Source organism: Trypanosoma conorhini (genome assembly GCF_003719485.1).
Source record: "Trypanosoma conorhini strain 025E chromosome Unknown Tco_14.4_contig_00488, whole genome shotgun sequence".
NCBI lineage: Eukaryota > Euglenozoa > Kinetoplastea > Trypanosomatida > Trypanosomatidae > Trypanosoma > Trypanosoma conorhini.
This window is the reverse complement of record NW_021704579.1, coordinates 1-14472: the sequence shown is the minus strand read 5'-3', so window position 1 is coordinate 14472 and position 14472 is coordinate 1. Positions and strand designations below refer to the sequence as shown.

At 59.8% G+C, this 14472-nt stretch overlaps 7 protein-coding genes across 7 annotated transcripts, besides 26 other annotated features; 1 reads left to right on the top strand and 6 right to left on the bottom strand.

Annotated features, from left to right (window-relative positions):
• Tco025E_06858 (uncharacterized protein) lies at positions 1-391 on the top strand (the record flags this gene model as incomplete). The annotated part of the gene is made up of 1 exon (XM_029373726.1): positions 1-391. A coding segment is annotated over one exon (391 nt), but the record flags the coding sequence as incomplete, so codon positions are not given.
• A 482-nt stretch (positions 392-873) lies between these two features.
• Positions 874-912: a microsatellite.
• Positions 913-969: 57 nt separating this feature from the next.
• Tco025E_06857 (uncharacterized protein) lies at positions 970-1458 on the bottom strand (the record flags this gene model as incomplete). Its single annotated transcript, XM_029373725.1, has 1 exon — positions 970-1458. The coding sequence occupies one exon, from the start codon at positions 1456-1458 to the stop codon at positions 970-972; it is 489 nt and encodes a 162-aa protein (XP_029226150.1).
• A 440-nt stretch (positions 1459-1898) lies between these two features.
• Positions 1899-2960, bottom strand: Tco025E_06856 (uncharacterized protein; the record flags this gene model as incomplete). Its single annotated transcript, XM_029373724.1, has 1 exon — positions 1899-2960. The coding sequence occupies one exon, from the start codon at positions 2958-2960 to the stop codon at positions 1899-1901; it is 1062 nt and encodes a 353-aa protein (XP_029226149.1).
• Positions 2961-3189: 229 nt separating this feature from the next.
• Positions 3190-3217: a microsatellite.
• Positions 3218-3240: a microsatellite.
• A 149-nt stretch (positions 3241-3389) lies between these two features.
• Positions 3390-3440: a microsatellite.
• A 29-nt stretch (positions 3441-3469) lies between these two features.
• Positions 3470-3507: a microsatellite.
• Positions 3508-3541: 34 nt separating this feature from the next.
• Tco025E_06855 (uncharacterized protein) lies at positions 3542-4648 on the bottom strand (the record flags this gene model as incomplete). Its single annotated transcript, XM_029373723.1, has 1 exon — positions 3542-4648. One exon carries the CDS (start codon positions 4646-4648, stop codon positions 3542-3544), a length of 1107 nt encoding a protein of 368 aa, XP_029226148.1.
• A 48-nt stretch (positions 4649-4696) lies between these two features.
• Positions 4697-4754: a microsatellite.
• Positions 4755-4970: 216 nt separating this feature from the next.
• Positions 4971-5020: a sequence feature (GA-rich).
• Positions 5021-5249: 229 nt separating this feature from the next.
• Positions 5250-5274: a microsatellite.
• A 169-nt stretch (positions 5275-5443) lies between these two features.
• On the bottom strand, positions 5444-7735 carry Tco025E_06854 (uncharacterized protein; the record flags this gene model as incomplete). The annotated part of the gene is made up of 1 exon (XM_029373722.1): positions 5444-7735. The coding sequence occupies one exon, from the start codon at positions 7733-7735 to the stop codon at positions 5444-5446; it is 2292 nt and encodes a 763-aa protein (XP_029226147.1).
• A 5-nt stretch (positions 7736-7740) lies between these two features.
• Positions 7741-7766: a microsatellite.
• A 7-nt stretch (positions 7767-7773) lies between these two features.
• Positions 7774-8946, bottom strand: Tco025E_06853 (uncharacterized protein; the record flags this gene model as incomplete). The annotated part of the gene is made up of 1 exon (XM_029373721.1): positions 7774-8946. One exon carries the CDS (start codon positions 8944-8946, stop codon positions 7774-7776), a length of 1173 nt encoding a protein of 390 aa, XP_029226146.1.
• Positions 8947-9309: 363 nt separating this feature from the next.
• Positions 9310-9339: a microsatellite.
• Positions 9340-9440: 101 nt separating this feature from the next.
• Positions 9441-9505: a microsatellite.
• Positions 9506-9545: 40 nt separating this feature from the next.
• Positions 9546-9590: a microsatellite.
• Positions 9591-10051: 461 nt separating this feature from the next.
• Positions 10052-10083: a microsatellite.
• A 34-nt stretch (positions 10084-10117) lies between these two features.
• Positions 10118-10187: a microsatellite.
• A 68-nt stretch (positions 10188-10255) lies between these two features.
• Positions 10256-10295: a microsatellite.
• A 378-nt stretch (positions 10296-10673) lies between these two features.
• Positions 10674-10769: a sequence feature (A-rich).
• A 92-nt stretch (positions 10770-10861) lies between these two features.
• Tco025E_06852 (uncharacterized protein) lies at positions 10862-12094 on the bottom strand (the record flags this gene model as incomplete). The annotated part of the gene is made up of 1 exon (XM_029373720.1): positions 10862-12094. The coding sequence occupies one exon, from the start codon at positions 12092-12094 to the stop codon at positions 10862-10864; it is 1233 nt and encodes a 410-aa protein (XP_029226145.1).
• A 34-nt stretch (positions 12095-12128) lies between these two features.
• Positions 12129-12160: a microsatellite.
• A 116-nt stretch (positions 12161-12276) lies between these two features.
• Positions 12277-12333: a microsatellite.
• Positions 12334-12465: 132 nt separating this feature from the next.
• Positions 12466-12499: a sequence feature (GA-rich).
• Positions 12500-12711: 212 nt separating this feature from the next.
• Positions 12712-12765: a microsatellite.
• A 205-nt stretch (positions 12766-12970) lies between these two features.
• Positions 12971-12997: a microsatellite.
• Positions 12998-13026: 29 nt separating this feature from the next.
• Positions 13027-13065: a microsatellite.
• A 183-nt stretch (positions 13066-13248) lies between these two features.
• Positions 13249-13273: a microsatellite.
• Positions 13274-13681: 408 nt separating this feature from the next.
• Positions 13682-13717: a sequence feature (A-rich).
• Positions 13718-13895: 178 nt separating this feature from the next.
• Positions 13896-14049: a microsatellite.
• Positions 14050-14197: 148 nt separating this feature from the next.
• Positions 14198-14266: a microsatellite.
• Between the last annotated feature and the right edge of the window lie 206 nt (positions 14267-14472).

Here is a 14472-nt window from a genome sequence, read left to right as displayed (position 1 = left end):
TTGCACCCCCAAAGAAATGACGCCGGGCCTTGACGCGGTGCCGAGGCTTTGGGCCACGAGAACTCCGCAGCGGGGCACCGCCGCGAGCGCGACGGAGACCAGGACGACCTCACCCCTCGAGGAGGTTCCGCGCCGTGCCCGGTGTGGGGAGGTGGAGCGGCCTGCGTGCAGACCGGCCGACAAAACCGCACGACCGCTTCATGACAGCCACCCGAGCGTGTTGAATAGACACGGAATCGAGTGTGTCTCAGCCTTGTTCCCCCCGCCCTGCGCCACACCCCCGGGCCCTGCCGAGAACACGTCTTTGGACGAGATGCCGCCAGGTGTCCGGAACGCCTTGGTTGCGGCGTCGCTGCGCTGCGCTGCGGGGTGCGCCCGCTTCTGTTTTTAAAAGGGCGCCCCTCTTGTGGGCCTATTTGGCGCTTTCTTTTCCTCGGACGCCTGTGGGAACGCGTTTGGCGGCCTTGATACATAAAAATGCCCATGCGGTTTGGATTTGGCCACAGCGGCGTGTCTGGGGGCGAAAAATGCGATGCCGCGGCGGGGAAGGCATCGCAACTCGCACAGCCCGCGGATCCGCGGATTGCCACCGCCCCGCCCGGGCAGAGCGGCCGAAGCCAGCCACACGCATGGATTCCGCCCGCCACGCGCGGGGCGAAGAGGCCGCACTGGCCCACTTGCGAACGGGGGTTTTGCGCAGACGCAGGTGCCGGCCGCCGCTAACGAAAACCCCTGGCGCGATTAGGGCGGAAGAGAAAGCGAGGCGGTTCAGGATAAGCGGACGCGCACCCCACTCGCCCCTCTCCCGGGGAGGCGTGGGGCGGACAGAGGAAGAGGAGCAAACGTCGCTTCGCGTTTCAAAAGGAAAGGGGGAAAAAATAGATATATAAATAATAAATGGAAGAAAAATAACAATTCAAGTTCGGAGGTGGAGGTGGGCGGCGGCGGCCCCGCGATGCCCTGCGTCCCTCACGCGCCTCCTTCCGTATGTTTTGTCCTCTTTGCCCGCTCAAAACTCACAGAAACGCCGGACACGCTGACGGCGGCGCCGGCGGCCTCGTCGTAGTCCATCCAATCCTCGCTCAGGTCCACCCCCTCAAACACCGACCCCTCCGCCTCGACCACCCACTTGTCGTCCAGCTCCAGTTCCGCCGGGGACGCGCCGCGCACCTCGACCAGCAGGAGATCGCCGCCCCCGTCGGGGGTGAAGCGGCCGTAGCTTTCCGGGTCGATCGTTGCGGTCAAAACCCCTTTGCAGAAGGCGCATTTGAAGACGGCGTTGCGTGTGCCGCCGCCGCCGCTGTCGCGCGCCTCGGCCTCGTCGACGTAGACGAAGTGCGGGCTGGTCTCCCGGCAGCTGTCGCAGGCAAACTTAAACCCCCATACCCGAGGCCGGGCAGGGCGAATGGCCACAACCCCCTCCGTTTCCGCGCTGAGGCAAACTCGAAAATACGGCATACCCGCTCTCTCAGCTCTTCTTGCGGAGGTGATAAAAACGCCTTTACGTTGTGTTTTGTTGTCTGCCGCTCTATTATTTCCCACCCCCGCACCGCCCACCCCTTTCGACTTTTTTTTCCTTTTCCCTTTTCTCCCCCTAACAGAGCCACTGGCACGCGCACGCGCAAAGAATAAAAAAGAGAAAAGTAAGAGAAAAGTAAGCAAAAAAAACATGACGAGCGCAAGCTAACGACAAAGTGGTTGAATAATGCAGTAGAAAAAAAAGGGGTGTGGGGAATGAGAGAAATCAACACCCTTCCCCCCCCCCCCCCAAACCACACACACACGAGACACAAGCTTCTCTTGTGAACAGGCGCTTTTTCCTTGCTTCTTGCAGTCGTTCCTCGTGAGCCCCTGACCACCAAATTGCATCCGAGCGGTGTTCAGGTGTATATAAGGCCTCATGTGCCAAGCACGTGCCGCATGCAGTAATCTTCAATGATGCGCGTGCACGCAATGGCAAAGGTTCTAGCCGTGAAAGGGTAGTACGACTCAGGGGCGTTAAACATCACACAGTTGGCGGCAATGCGCCACACCGCTTGCTCAAGATCTTGCAAGGTCCGAATCACACCCGCATCATCGTCGTAGTGGTCAGTTGGCGTCTTACTATGTGCAGCCTCATTTCTCTCAAGAGCGGCAGTTGCCGCCACACGCCCGCGCCTCCTCGTTGGCGCGTTCCCTCCGTCCAAAGCGGCATCCGCCGCAGCCGCCCGCTCCTCTGGCTGGCGCAGTTCGTAGTCTCTGCGGGAGGCCAAAACCCTCCGCTTGATGCACATCAGCGAAAGCGGGTGCATGACAACCGTGCCGTACGGGCCCGAGCGGACCCCGTTAAACTCCATGATGGTCGAGGGATGCACCGGCGCCAGAAACACCCCCGCCCCGTCTACCAGGGCAAACTGCTGCACCAGGGCAATGAGGACGTCGGGGCTAATGGAGTCGTGCCGAAGGCGATGCCAGCGCCGGCGCTGCTCCGGGGTCAGCCGCTGCAGCGCCTCCCCTCCCCCGAAGCCGCCGTCGTCGTCGTCGTCGCCTTCCCTGCCCCGCGGCGACGGGACGAACAGGCTCGCCAGCGACCCGCACCCCCCACCGCCAGTTGAGGGAGCGGCGATCCCCGTGGGGGCGGACGGCGTCAAAATCCCGGCGCCGCGCGGGGCCGGTGGGGAAGTGACGCTCAAGCGACGACCTGCCATCGCCATCGCAGCGGCGGGGCCTCCGCCGCTCGCCACGCACTGCCGGAGTCGCTCCTCAAGTTGAGCTTCGTGAGCCTTGCAGGCGGCCTCCATCGCGGCACGGCTGCCGTGTCTTTGGAGGTAATTGTAGTACAGCTGCTCCACGCGCTGGGAGGAGAGAAGAAGCCTAGTAAGGGAATAGAAAAGCGCCGCAAGCAACGGCCAATCCTGCTCCCCCCGATGCGGGTCCACGAAGCGGACCAGCAACGCTTGCAGGAGGTCCTCACGACGCATCCCTCTCCAGACACTCCGGCCTGCCGACCCTCTTTGCTTTCTCTACCTCTCTGTGTATGAGAGAGAGATATATATATATGTAGTTGCCGACGTAGGAATATATTCTGCTGCTGCGCTTTAATCGCCCGCTCCCTCGCCAGCCAACACGCTGCACGAATATTGATGGTGTGCCCGCCTCGCTTCCGTTGGCTTCCCTTCTCCCAGAACACACGCAGAGAAAGAAATGAAGAAAATAAAAATAAAAATAAAAATAAAAAAGAGGCAGAAACAGAAAAAAAAAAAAAGTTAAAATGCACGCACGCAATCAGCCGTGTACGCAGACACATGTCTCCACTGCGAGGCTGTCCGCAGCACCACTCATGCGTTTTGGGCCCGGTTGCCGGGACCTGTTAAGCACAAGAGAAGGAAGTACGCACCGACAAGCAGAACGAGAAGAGTGAAGAGAGAAGAGGTAATGGAGAGAGAGAGAGAGAAAGAGAGGCGGCAGTCCCTCAGCGACGGCAGCATTACACTCCACTCCACTCCACTCCACTCCACTCCACTCCACCCCGCAGGCCCACAAACACTTCACGCGGGTACAGTCATTTCGGCTTTTTCGACGCCCCTAAATCCACCCGAAACACCTCACGAACGCGCTTCTTCTTCACCGCAAGCGGGTTTGGCCCGCCCACGGCTTTCCTTCTAGACCGCGTCGCATTTCCCCTTCTCATGCTGCTCTTGTGGCCCGTCATTGGCGCCGCCTTCGGCTGCGGGGCGGCCGTGGTGTCAGGCATCTTCGCCGCAGCGGCGTTGCTTGTCTCCGACCGGCGCCTTTTGTTTGCCCCTGCGGCCGGCACGAGGTCTGCCGAGAGGTGCCGCATGAAGGCCACATCTGCCGCCGATAGCACTTTGCCCCCCGCGGCCGCGGCCGACTCCTGGCGAGGGGTGCTGTTAGCAGCGCCCTCCTCGCCGTAGTGGAATGCGTCGCCGTTTCTTTCAATCCACAAAGCCGTGGGGGAAGTCGTGAGACGAATGAGGGCGGCGCTGCGTGGCAGCAGCCGGCGAACGTCGTGCGACTGCGTGGCGACGAAAAAAAAGTGGGCGTTTTTCCGCTCCTGTGCCGCGTGTGGGATGCGGCTCTCAACTGACCCCGCTGCCGCGAGAAACTGGGCTATCGCCTTGGCCTCGTTTCTACCGGTTGCGGCGGCCTCGCCACCGGCACACTCCAGCCCTGCCAAGAGCGACTCCACCATCGAAAGAGGGGTCCGGCGCTCATCACGCACCGCTGGAGTTGTCGCGCTCCCTTCATTTCTTTCCTTCTGCTTGCGTGGCGCCGAGGCAGTCTCCCACCCCGCTAGCCGCTGCTGGGCCATTCGACGAAGCGATGTGGCGGTTTCCGGCAGATAGTAGAGTGCGAGAGTCAGGTCTTTGGGCCTCCGCACCTGCGGGGCACCCGCGGCGCTGCCGGCCTCCGCCCCCGCCTCCGCCTCCTTCGAAACATGCGCCGTGGCGGCCGCAAAGGTCTCGTACATGAGCGCCTTCAGTGCCCGCGCCGGGGAGCGGTCACTGGCGCCCGTGGCAAGCATCAACGCGCGCAGAAAGGAGGCGTCGCAGAGAATACTGTACGCATCGAGACGAAGTCCGTGCTCGGCGCTTAGGAGTCTAAGTCGACGCTTGTTCGCGTGTGCGCGTAGCACCCTTCGCTTCATTGCGCGTGCACGTCCCCGCCTCTTTCTTTCGACGCAGTTTCACGTGAATGCGTGTGTGTGTGTGTGTGTGTGTGCGTGGGAGAGAGAGCGTGCGGGGTGGTGGTGTTCCGGCGCACTGACTCCGGCTGACAGCAGCAGAAGCGCAGAAGCCGGGAGAAGGGAAAAAAGGCAAGAGCGAGAAAAGAGGCAAGTGAGCCGCGCAGAAAGGGGAGGGGGGAGAACAAAAAAAAAAGGAGTTGAGTTCTCAGAGAATGCTGGCGGGCCCCCGATCCCCAGATGTGTGCGCGCAATTACAAAACACATCACGAGCCATGTGTGACGTTTATTCCTTTTTTTTTTTTTGCTTCCCTTCTTCCTCCTTCCCTCCGCCTTAGGGGGTGTCTTTACGCAATTCACTGCAGACTCCTTGCCCGCCTGCCTCTATGGCCGCAGGCTTAAACCTTCTCTAACACTGTCCCATGCCTTCCTTTTTCTTTTTCCTTTTTTCCCCCTTTTCTTTTCCTTCTTGTCGTGCTTGTGCGTGTGTTCCGTTTCTTCTCGTCCTCCCGCTCTCGCTTGACGTCGCCTCACACAGTTCCTCCCACAGCACACACACACACTTCCGCTCCCGCTCCCGCTCCCGCTCCTCGCACTTCTTCTAAAGGCGTGAGACGCCGTAGTGTTTCCTTCGCCGCCTTGTGCATGTTGCGGCGGTTTGTCTCTCGGCTCCATCCGTCGGGACGCGCCCCACTCGCCCACTGCGAGTGCTGGTGGTTGTGCGCCCACCAGCGGTTCCCCTCGCGTGCGGCACCTCGTTCACTCGAGCCGCCGCCGCCGCCGCCCTTCCGTCTCGCTCTCAGGGTCGCTCGCGGAGCTGCACTCCGAGTCGCTGAACCGCGTGGCCCGCCGCACCACCGCCTTGGCGAAGGCTGCGATGCCGTCCAAGTACTCCGCAGCGGCGCGGCGCTTTCGCCGCCGCCGCCGCCGGTGACCGCCACCCCCAACGTGCCCCCTGCGACCGTCGTCGTCGAAGGCGCTGGCGTGGTACTCAGACGTCGCGTCGTCGTCGTCGTCGCTGGCGCCGTCGCGGCGGGTGTCCGCGCCGGGGGCAGGCGGCAGTCCCGTGAGGCCGCATCCGCACTCCTCCGCCTCCGGCAGCGCGTCCCTCCTGCAGTCCTCGGCCGCCGCGGTGGGGCTCTCGGGCGACCCCGGCAAGGCAACGCCGCCGGAAGGGATCTCCTCCGCGTTGCCGACGTTCGCAGCGGCGGTGGGCGCCGCAAACGTCGGGTCGCAGCTTTTGCTGGTGGCTTCTGCCGGGCCTGGCGCGGGGGCGGCGGCTGCAGCGTGCCCGGCCGTGTCCCTTGCGGCGACGGTGTCTGGCGCAGTCAAGGCCTGCCGCCACTCCTCCAAAGAAGCCGGGCCGCCCAGCGAGGGGCGGTGCGACGGCGGTGCACTCCCACCCTCGCCGTGCAGCAGCGCGCGCGGGGTGGTTCGCCCGGACCCCGCGGCCTCCCTGCTTTCGCTGAGCAAAAACTGCTGCAGCAGCTCTGCCGTGGTCGTCGCACGCTGGCGAAGCTGCCCAATCTGCGTCAGCCAGTTCCGCAGCTCCTCCAGCTCCGCATCGATCTGCTTGCGCCGCCCCGCGTGCTCCGCGGCGGTAGGGTCGTAGTGGTCCATGTCCGCAAGGAGCTTTTCCAGCGCCTCTGCCTCCTCAATGCGGCTGGAACCAAGCCGACTTATGCGGCTGCGCATCGTCTCCACACGGCCGAGCGTGTCGTCGCACATCTGCAGCAGCGAGGTGAGCAAACGGGCGTTATCCATCAACTCCGCTTCGCCGCTGCTGAGCGCCTCTCCACTCTCCAGGAGGTGGGCGCCGTGCAGCCTGCATGCAAGAATGTTTGCCGTGGCGGTGACGTGCGTCTCCCACTGCGTCTGCAGCCGCGACATACAATCCTCCAGCGCGGCGCTGAGCTGCGAGACGGGGGCGGCGGCAGGCGGCACAAGCGCACCGGCGTGGCACGGAGGCGGAAGTGATGGGAGTTGGTACGGCGCTTCCGCCTCCTCAAGACTCTCAAGCAAACGCGTCCGACGTCGTTGGAGGTCCTGAAACGCCCGCGCAAAGGCCTCCACCTGCTGCAGCATCCGCCTACACTCGGCCAGGTCTGTGTCCACCTTGGCCCGGCCCCGCTGCAGGTTCGCCGTGTTGAGCGCAACAGCCGTAGCAGACGACGGCGACTGAAACGCAAAGCTCTCCGTCATGCAGCCCGCAGGGGAAGAGGCAAACCCCGCCGCCGCGGCGCTAACGCCGGACTGCAGCTGCATGAATTGGTGCAGGCACGTCTCACACTCGAGGAAGCGCTGCTGGGTGCGCAGGCGCGCCTGAGTGTACGCTGCCAGCGCCTCCACCATGGCAAGGACCGCCGTCTTTTCAGCGGGGGGCACAAACGCCGCTGCCGCGTACACGCGAAGCGCCTCTGCGCACGCCTCCAGTGCGGCCTGCGGGGCGAGGGAGGCCGCCGCTGGCGACGACATGGAACTCAGGCCCAGCGGCGCGGCGTCGGCGCCGCGGCCGTGCAGGCTCGACTCCCCCTTCTCCCCGGCCGCCGTCGTCGCCGTGGGTGAGAGCTTCCTTTGCCAGTCCGCCTCGCTCCCTGCGGGGCCCGCAGCGAGTGTGTCACCCCCCTGCGCAGACGAGGATGCAGGCCCCAGCACCTCCGTCCCGGCCCACTCGCCGGGTGGACCCGCGGGCTGGACGGCGGAGAGCGGCGGCACACTCACGCGCGGGTTCCCCCACATGGAGGGCGGCGGCGACACCCCAAACATCGCGGTCGAGGCGCGGAGTCTCTCCGGGAGGGGCAAAAACGCAGCGCCGTCAGAAGAGGCGCGCAGCGTCCCGGCGGCAATCACCGTGAATACGTTCGACTGGCTTCTGCTTACGAGAGCGCCTAGCGGGGGTGGAGGGAGGAGAGGAAAGAGCAGCGTGGAGGCCTCCACCCAACGGAGCAACAGAAAACACACAAACACAAAAAGAAGAGAAAGAAAAAAAGCAGGAGGCAGGGACGAAGCGGATGTGCTGAGAACAAACCCGCGGCATCGGCGCAACGCCATGCCACGTTATTGTTGTTGTTGTTGTTGTGTTCCCCATTTCAAAATGTGTCAGGCACCCGCTCGTCGCTGGCGGAGCTATCCTGCCGAAGGTACACGTCGGAGTGGTACGACCGCCGCCGTGCGCCTTCCTGCGGCTTCGCCCCCGCTGGGCCCAGCGCGGCGTCGAGGAGGTCAAGTGCCGCCGCGCTGCCGCCTCCCACCGGGTCGCGTGGGGTGGCGTGGGACAACGAGAAAGAGGCGCGGCGGGGCGAGTCACGGGTGGCTGACCGAGTGCCCTCCGCCCCGCCTTTGCCGTCGTCCTCTTCCGCGCGGGTGCGTGCTGGGGCAGGGCGGCTCGCGGTGGGAAGGGCGGCGGCCACGGGCGCTGCATCAGGGCCCGCAGAGGCCGACTGCCCCTCCCCCAGCGCCTGCTGGTAGACGGCCTGCATGTGCTGCAGCTCCTTTAGCGCCTGCTCCTGGAACAGCCTGGCGCCCGCGCGTGCCGCTTCCGCCTCGCACTTCCAGTGCTCCACCTCCGCTTGCAGCGCGGCAATGCGACTGTCGTCGCCGCCGCAACCTTCAGCCCGCGCGCGACGGCATCGACTGCCCTCCGCCGTGGCTGTCACGGACGCCGCGGCAACACCAGCGGCCTGCTGCTCCTTTTCGCGGTGCAGCAGGGCCAGCTCCTCCACCGTGTGCCGCACGTGCTCCTTCCAACGCCGCCGCTCCGACTGCGCAAGCGTGGACTCGTAGGACGCGCCTCTCGTACCGCTTTGCGCCGCAGCAGCGGCAGTCGCTTCCGCTGTGTGCTGTTTCTGCAGTTTTTCCAACTCTTCCTGAAAGCACCTCTTGGCGTTCCTCTCTATCTCCTGCACGCGTTGGAGAAGCCGCTGCTGCTGCTGCTTCGCGGAGAACTGCGTGTCAGGAGCGAAGCCGCTGTCGGGGCCGGGGCCAGCGCGAAACCGCTGCCGCAGGCGCCGCTCCGACCCCTCCAGCAGCGCAACGCGCAGCACGTCGTTTTCGCGTTCCAGCTCGATGATGCGGCGCAGCAGACCCTCTGCGTAGCAACACTGACGCGGATGCAACGCCGCACTCGCACCGCAACCGTCTGCGCAGGCGGCGGCCACCGGTTGGCCCAGCAGGCGCGACGCCCACGCACCGCCGTCGTCGACGCTGCGAGCAACAGGGGGAGCAGGAGGAGGAGGAGGAGGAGGAAGGAGCGGCGGCGGCATCCCCCTTCTCGCGCCCTCGCCGTGGCACACACGCACCTTCTACAGCCACCGCCGGTGCATCGCACCGCAGCAGCGGCAGGGAAAAAGAAAGAGGGAGATGGATAGACAAAGTGGGAAGTGAAGGAGGGGATAGAAGGAGATGCGGCACGCACGCCTACATGCGCGGGTGTGCAGGCAAGCACACAGGCACAACTGCAGGGAGGGAGCTGCCGCTGGCAAATGCTCTCGCCTCTGGCCGAGGTCCGCTTCCTCCTCCTCCTCTGCCCCCCTACAAGCCTTAAAAAGGAGAAGGGGGGGGGGGCAGAATCCGGCGGGGCGTGCGCCCAGCCGCGCCCCCTGCCTCCTCAGAGGCGTTGCCGCCAACACACACGCACGCACACGAACGCAGACGCAATCGAGTTTAAAATACATATTGGCCGGGGGTGCCCGGCCCCCAACGCCCCCCCCCCCCGCCGCGGGGAGCAGATCAGTTAACGCGCGCAGGGAAGGGAAGGATTTATACATATACGTCTACATATATATATATATATGTATATGTGTGTCTATGTATATATATATACAAGCACACACAAAAAGCCTTACTTAGAGTGAAAGCGGGAAAAGAAAAACAGGAAGAGGAAGGGAAAGGGAGAGGGGGGAGAGGGGGGATCGTTAAGAACAAAAACAAAACCCGGAAGAAAAAAAATCTCTAAACATCTACTTGGCCCTCCTTCTGGTCGCACGTTTGTTTGCAGACGCCGCTGAGACCCACGCAGCCCGACAAACAGTCAAAACAAAAAAAACACGAATAAAAAGAAAGAAAGGGGGGAAAAAATACGCACTGTGCACCACGCACGGACACACGCGCAGCAAAAAAAGGAAAAAGGAAAACGATGATGTGCGCAAACGCACGTACCCACAAGAACCCAAAGTTGATGTAAGCAGCCGCAGCATAAACTCAAAAAAAAAAAATCGCGGAGAAATGTCGGTGGCCACACCTGGGAATTAGGGTGAGAGGGATCAAATAGGCGTGGTGAGAAACACAGAAGGAAAGGCAATGTAGAAAAGTAAACCACAACAAATACAAGGAGGTGCGGGGGGGGGGAGCAGGTACACATAGAAACAGATATATATATATATATATATATATCTATATATGTCGATCGAGAGAAGAGATGAAGGGAGAGAATTGTATATATATATATATACAGGTAAAGAGTTATATAGGCATTTAGGCATGTAGAAAAACAGATATATATATAACAGGTAAATCGGTATATAGATGGAGAAATCAACACAGACAATAAATGACGGAATAACGCGGGTGGAAATATATATATATATATTATATATATAAATATAGGTATATAAGAAAAAAAAATACAACATCATCACCATCTCACGAGAACTTTGCTTGCGTTAGCCGCAGTGCTTGGGGGAGGGGTGTATTGGCGCCTGGCTACCGCAGTCGTGCTCAGTGGATTACGCACCACGGCGGCGCTTCGAGGCGTCACTCGATAAAAACTGGGCACGCTACCACGCACCCACCTACTTGCCTGCGTGAATGACCACGTACGCAAGCAGTGTTCCGTTGCAGGCATACATCTCCCCATTAATGGCCGACGGCAAACGCCATCGCTTCTTCTCCAGACCCCAAAGAACTTACGGATTGCGCCTCCACCACCACACGCACACACTCACACGGAAATCTCATCCCCGCTCCGGACTTGTTCTTGTCGTTGTCGGCCGTTTATTTTTTTTTAATTTTTGTATCACTTTTTGTTTAATTTTTATGTATTTATGTTTTTTTGTTTTTGTTTTTTTGTCTTTTCGTTTACTTTTTTCGCCGAACGCCGTTGGTTCGGCTGCCCCTACGTAACGATTAAAATGCCACGCATGGGCGGTGTCAGTCCCCTTTTTCCCGCGACCACGCCTCTCACCCCGCGCCGCAGTGAAAGCGTTGCCGGAGCGTGTCCAGCGCATGCGCATGCGCCCTCCGCCGTGCCGCCCTGTACCCCGGCAGCCGTCGGTAGCTGTCAAGCTGCGCCCAGTTCACGCACTCGGGTGCCGGCGCCGCAGCAGCAGCACTCGACCCCGCCTCGCACAAGCTGACGCCGGCCGCCCTGGAAGACGCCTGCTGCCCCCTCGACGCGGAATACGCCCCCCTACGCGCCGGTGTTGCGGCTGTGTCGCCGCCCGTGACCGCCCCCTCCCGACGCACAGTCGCTGGCACGGCGTCCGTCTCCGTAGCCGCGCGTCCGCCTGCCTGCAACGAGGAGTCACGCCGTGGCGAGGACGGCGATGAGAGTGAGAAGAGCGTGCAGCAAAAAATGCGCGAGGCAAAATCGTTCACCGCATCGGCGGCAACGGCACGCATCGGCGAGTCCCGCGGGGCACCTGCCTCAGGTTGAGTTGCCGGCGTCGCCGCCGCCTTCTCGACGAGCGACGAATCCACCGGCAGAGCACTCCCCGCCCGCAGCGGAGGCCACGGCTGCGCGTTGCGCGCCTCCGTGGGGCGCTCCGGAGAAGTCGCGGACGGCAGACTCGGGCACCTTGCTTCTCGGCAGGGACCCTCTTGTGCGACACCAACTTTTTGCGCCTGTGGCAACGCCCCCCGGTCTTCGCAGCCGCCGTGTTCCTGCTCCGTCAGCTGCGGGGAATCAAGCGCCCGCCGCTGCCACTGCTGGCGACGACGTCCACCGGCCCAGACAACCGTTGCGCCGCCGAGCATGGTGGGAGTCGAACACTCCTCCAGCGCAGGGAGCCCGGCCTCGGGGGTGGTGAGGCACAGAAGGGGAAGCGCGCCCTCGTCCCCGCCACCCGGTGAGGCGGTGGTGGTGTGCGGCGTATCGGCCGCCCTGCAGCCGCTTGGCGCGTCTCTTGCAGGCGGGGTGTGCATATCCGGCCGCCTCTGGATGCTGCCGGCGCGTTGGCCGTCTTGCAATGACAAGAAACTGCCTTCCGCGTCGTCGCTCTTGGAAGTATTCATCGAGCCTGTCTGCGAAAGGGCATCCCGTTGCATCGCCGGCTTCCCCGCGCCGGTTGACAGCGCGGTCCTCTTCCGTGCGTAGGCGGTTGGTTTGGTGGGCCGCACAGGGGTCAAGGAGGCCCGCTTTGCCTTCTCCCTCAGCGCGGAGCCCGTAAGCTCCACATCTCTCCCGCTCTTCATTATCGCGCGCCCTTTTTCCCCCGTTGCTGTTGCTCCTTTCCCTCCGCCTCCTCCCTCTCCCTCTCCTGCTCGCGTCGCAGCCTCCGCGCGTGCGATCCCCCGCAACGTCGCGTGCAGCGGGAAGCAGGCTATGACCGGAAGACTACCGGCCACAGAGAGCGTTCACTGTACTGGTGTCAGTTTAAATAAATATATATATATACTTAATGTATATGTATATGTGTATATATATATATATAACCAGAAGTGCGTGAAAAACCTGTGTGTGTGTGCGCAGAAGGAGTAAGAAGAAAAAGAAGGGGCAAAAAATCCGGTGAAGGTGGACATTGGCGGCGGCGTTGGTGGTGCTCACAGCATGCAGGGAGGACCGTTCCCTCCATTTATCCCTCGCTCCCTCCCCCGCTCTGTGTGTCTCCACCCTCTCCTTCTCCGTCTCCCAAGTGTTTTCCTCGACTAACACCACAGCAACGCACGCACACTAATCTGCAAACCCAAACAAAGAAACAAAAAAAAAATCCGCACCCTTGCGGGGACACTCCCATCAATAAACCCCCAACCCTGACGTCGATAACCTCCGTCTGCCCCTCACTGCATCCCGTGCATGTACGCGTATTATGTATATATATACACATATATATATATATATAATATATCAAGTATATATATATATAGCCCATATGTGAGGGCATGGAAGACGAAGGCAACGACGAGAACAACTTCTGAGTGTCTCACTGGAAGCATCAGCGTGTTTTTTGTTTTGTTTTTTTTGTCGTTTTCCTCGGCTGTCGTACCTCTACCGTCTTCTCCGCACACCACATACGCAAAACAAATATAGAAAAATATATAACGACGTAATAAAGGCAACCCCCCGACTGCCACACAGACACACACGCACACGCACACGTCCCCCCTCTCTTCCGTCCCTCATGGCGTTAGTTTTATGGTTAGTAGTAGTAGTATTATTATTATTAAACTACTTCTGCTTCGTCCCGGCCTCCCCGCCTCCGCGTTTCACTTCCCCCGTTCCTCGGCCGCCGTGCCGCCCTCGTCGCCCCGGGCCGGCCCACAAAGCACCCACAAGAAAAAAAAAAGAAACAGAGGAGGAAGAAGTGCCAAACACACGCAAGCACGCAAAAAGGAGCAAAAGGCGTACTGTGGGTGGGTGGGTGGGAGGGGGGGAACGGGGGCGGCGCAAGCGCAGGTCAATGCACAAAAAAAAAACGCTTTTTTTATTACAAAATAAAAACACCGCGAAAATGGTCCAAACGAGCGAAAAAAAAAAAACGTCAAACCCCATACCTGACGAGAGAGGGGGGGGAAGAAGAGATATGTAGAAAGCAACCGACGACGCGGTACACAAGCGTACCCAAGGACAAATGTCAGGAAAATTGAAAACAACAAACAAAGAGGGGACCCTCCCACTTCACCGCCACACCACTGACGCCGCGTTGGTTTCCTCTCGAGTGTGACCTACCTCCATCCATCCGTGTGTCCCCACGCAGGGCACACGTACGCAGGATGGGTTTCTGGAAGCGTGGGGAGGTGTGTAGGAAGGCATCAACCCGGTTCCGCAAATAAAGACATCTTTATTTATAGTTACAGTTATAGTTATATATATATATACACACACGCTCATTTACACATCTTCGCCCTCGCACTCTCTTTCTCTTCTTCTCTGTCATATGTTATGTGCATTCCTCTCAGCACACGCTGCGAGGGGAACAAGAAGAATAAAGAAAAAAACGAGGCAAAACACAGAAACATTCAAAAAAAAACGCCCACACGCACGCACGCACGCACGCAAACACGCAAATAAAAACAAAAACACAAACAAAAGCAAAAACAAAAACAGCAAGATAGAAAGAAAGAAACAAAACGCAAACATACACGCACAGGAAAAATAAGGAAAAAAAACAGCAAACCAAACCAAAGCAAAGCAAAGCAAAAAAAAAACAGTCATACTACGCAAAACAGAAAAGGCGCCAGCAAATGGAGAGAAAAAAAGGGGGCCAAAGGAAAGAGAGGGAGTTAGAAACGCGGCTACCTGGTACAAAGTTCCTCACGCTTCTATACATATAAAGTTAATTCATTAAATTTGTGGAAATATATAGATAGATATAGAGACATATATATGCATGTATATATATTATATATATTATATATAAGATGTATTCTGTTCCATTTTCAGTTCCCTAGTCCACTCCCACACAGTAAGTTCTTGTGAGTTTTAAACAAATTTGTCGTTGCTGCCTCGCTCGTCGTCCCTGTTTTCTCATCGGTATTATTTATTTTCCTCGGTCTCCTTGCTTCTCTGGTGGGGAGGCCGTTGCTTGCCGCCCCTCGGTTCTGTGGTGATGCTTGCTCCCATACCTACGGGT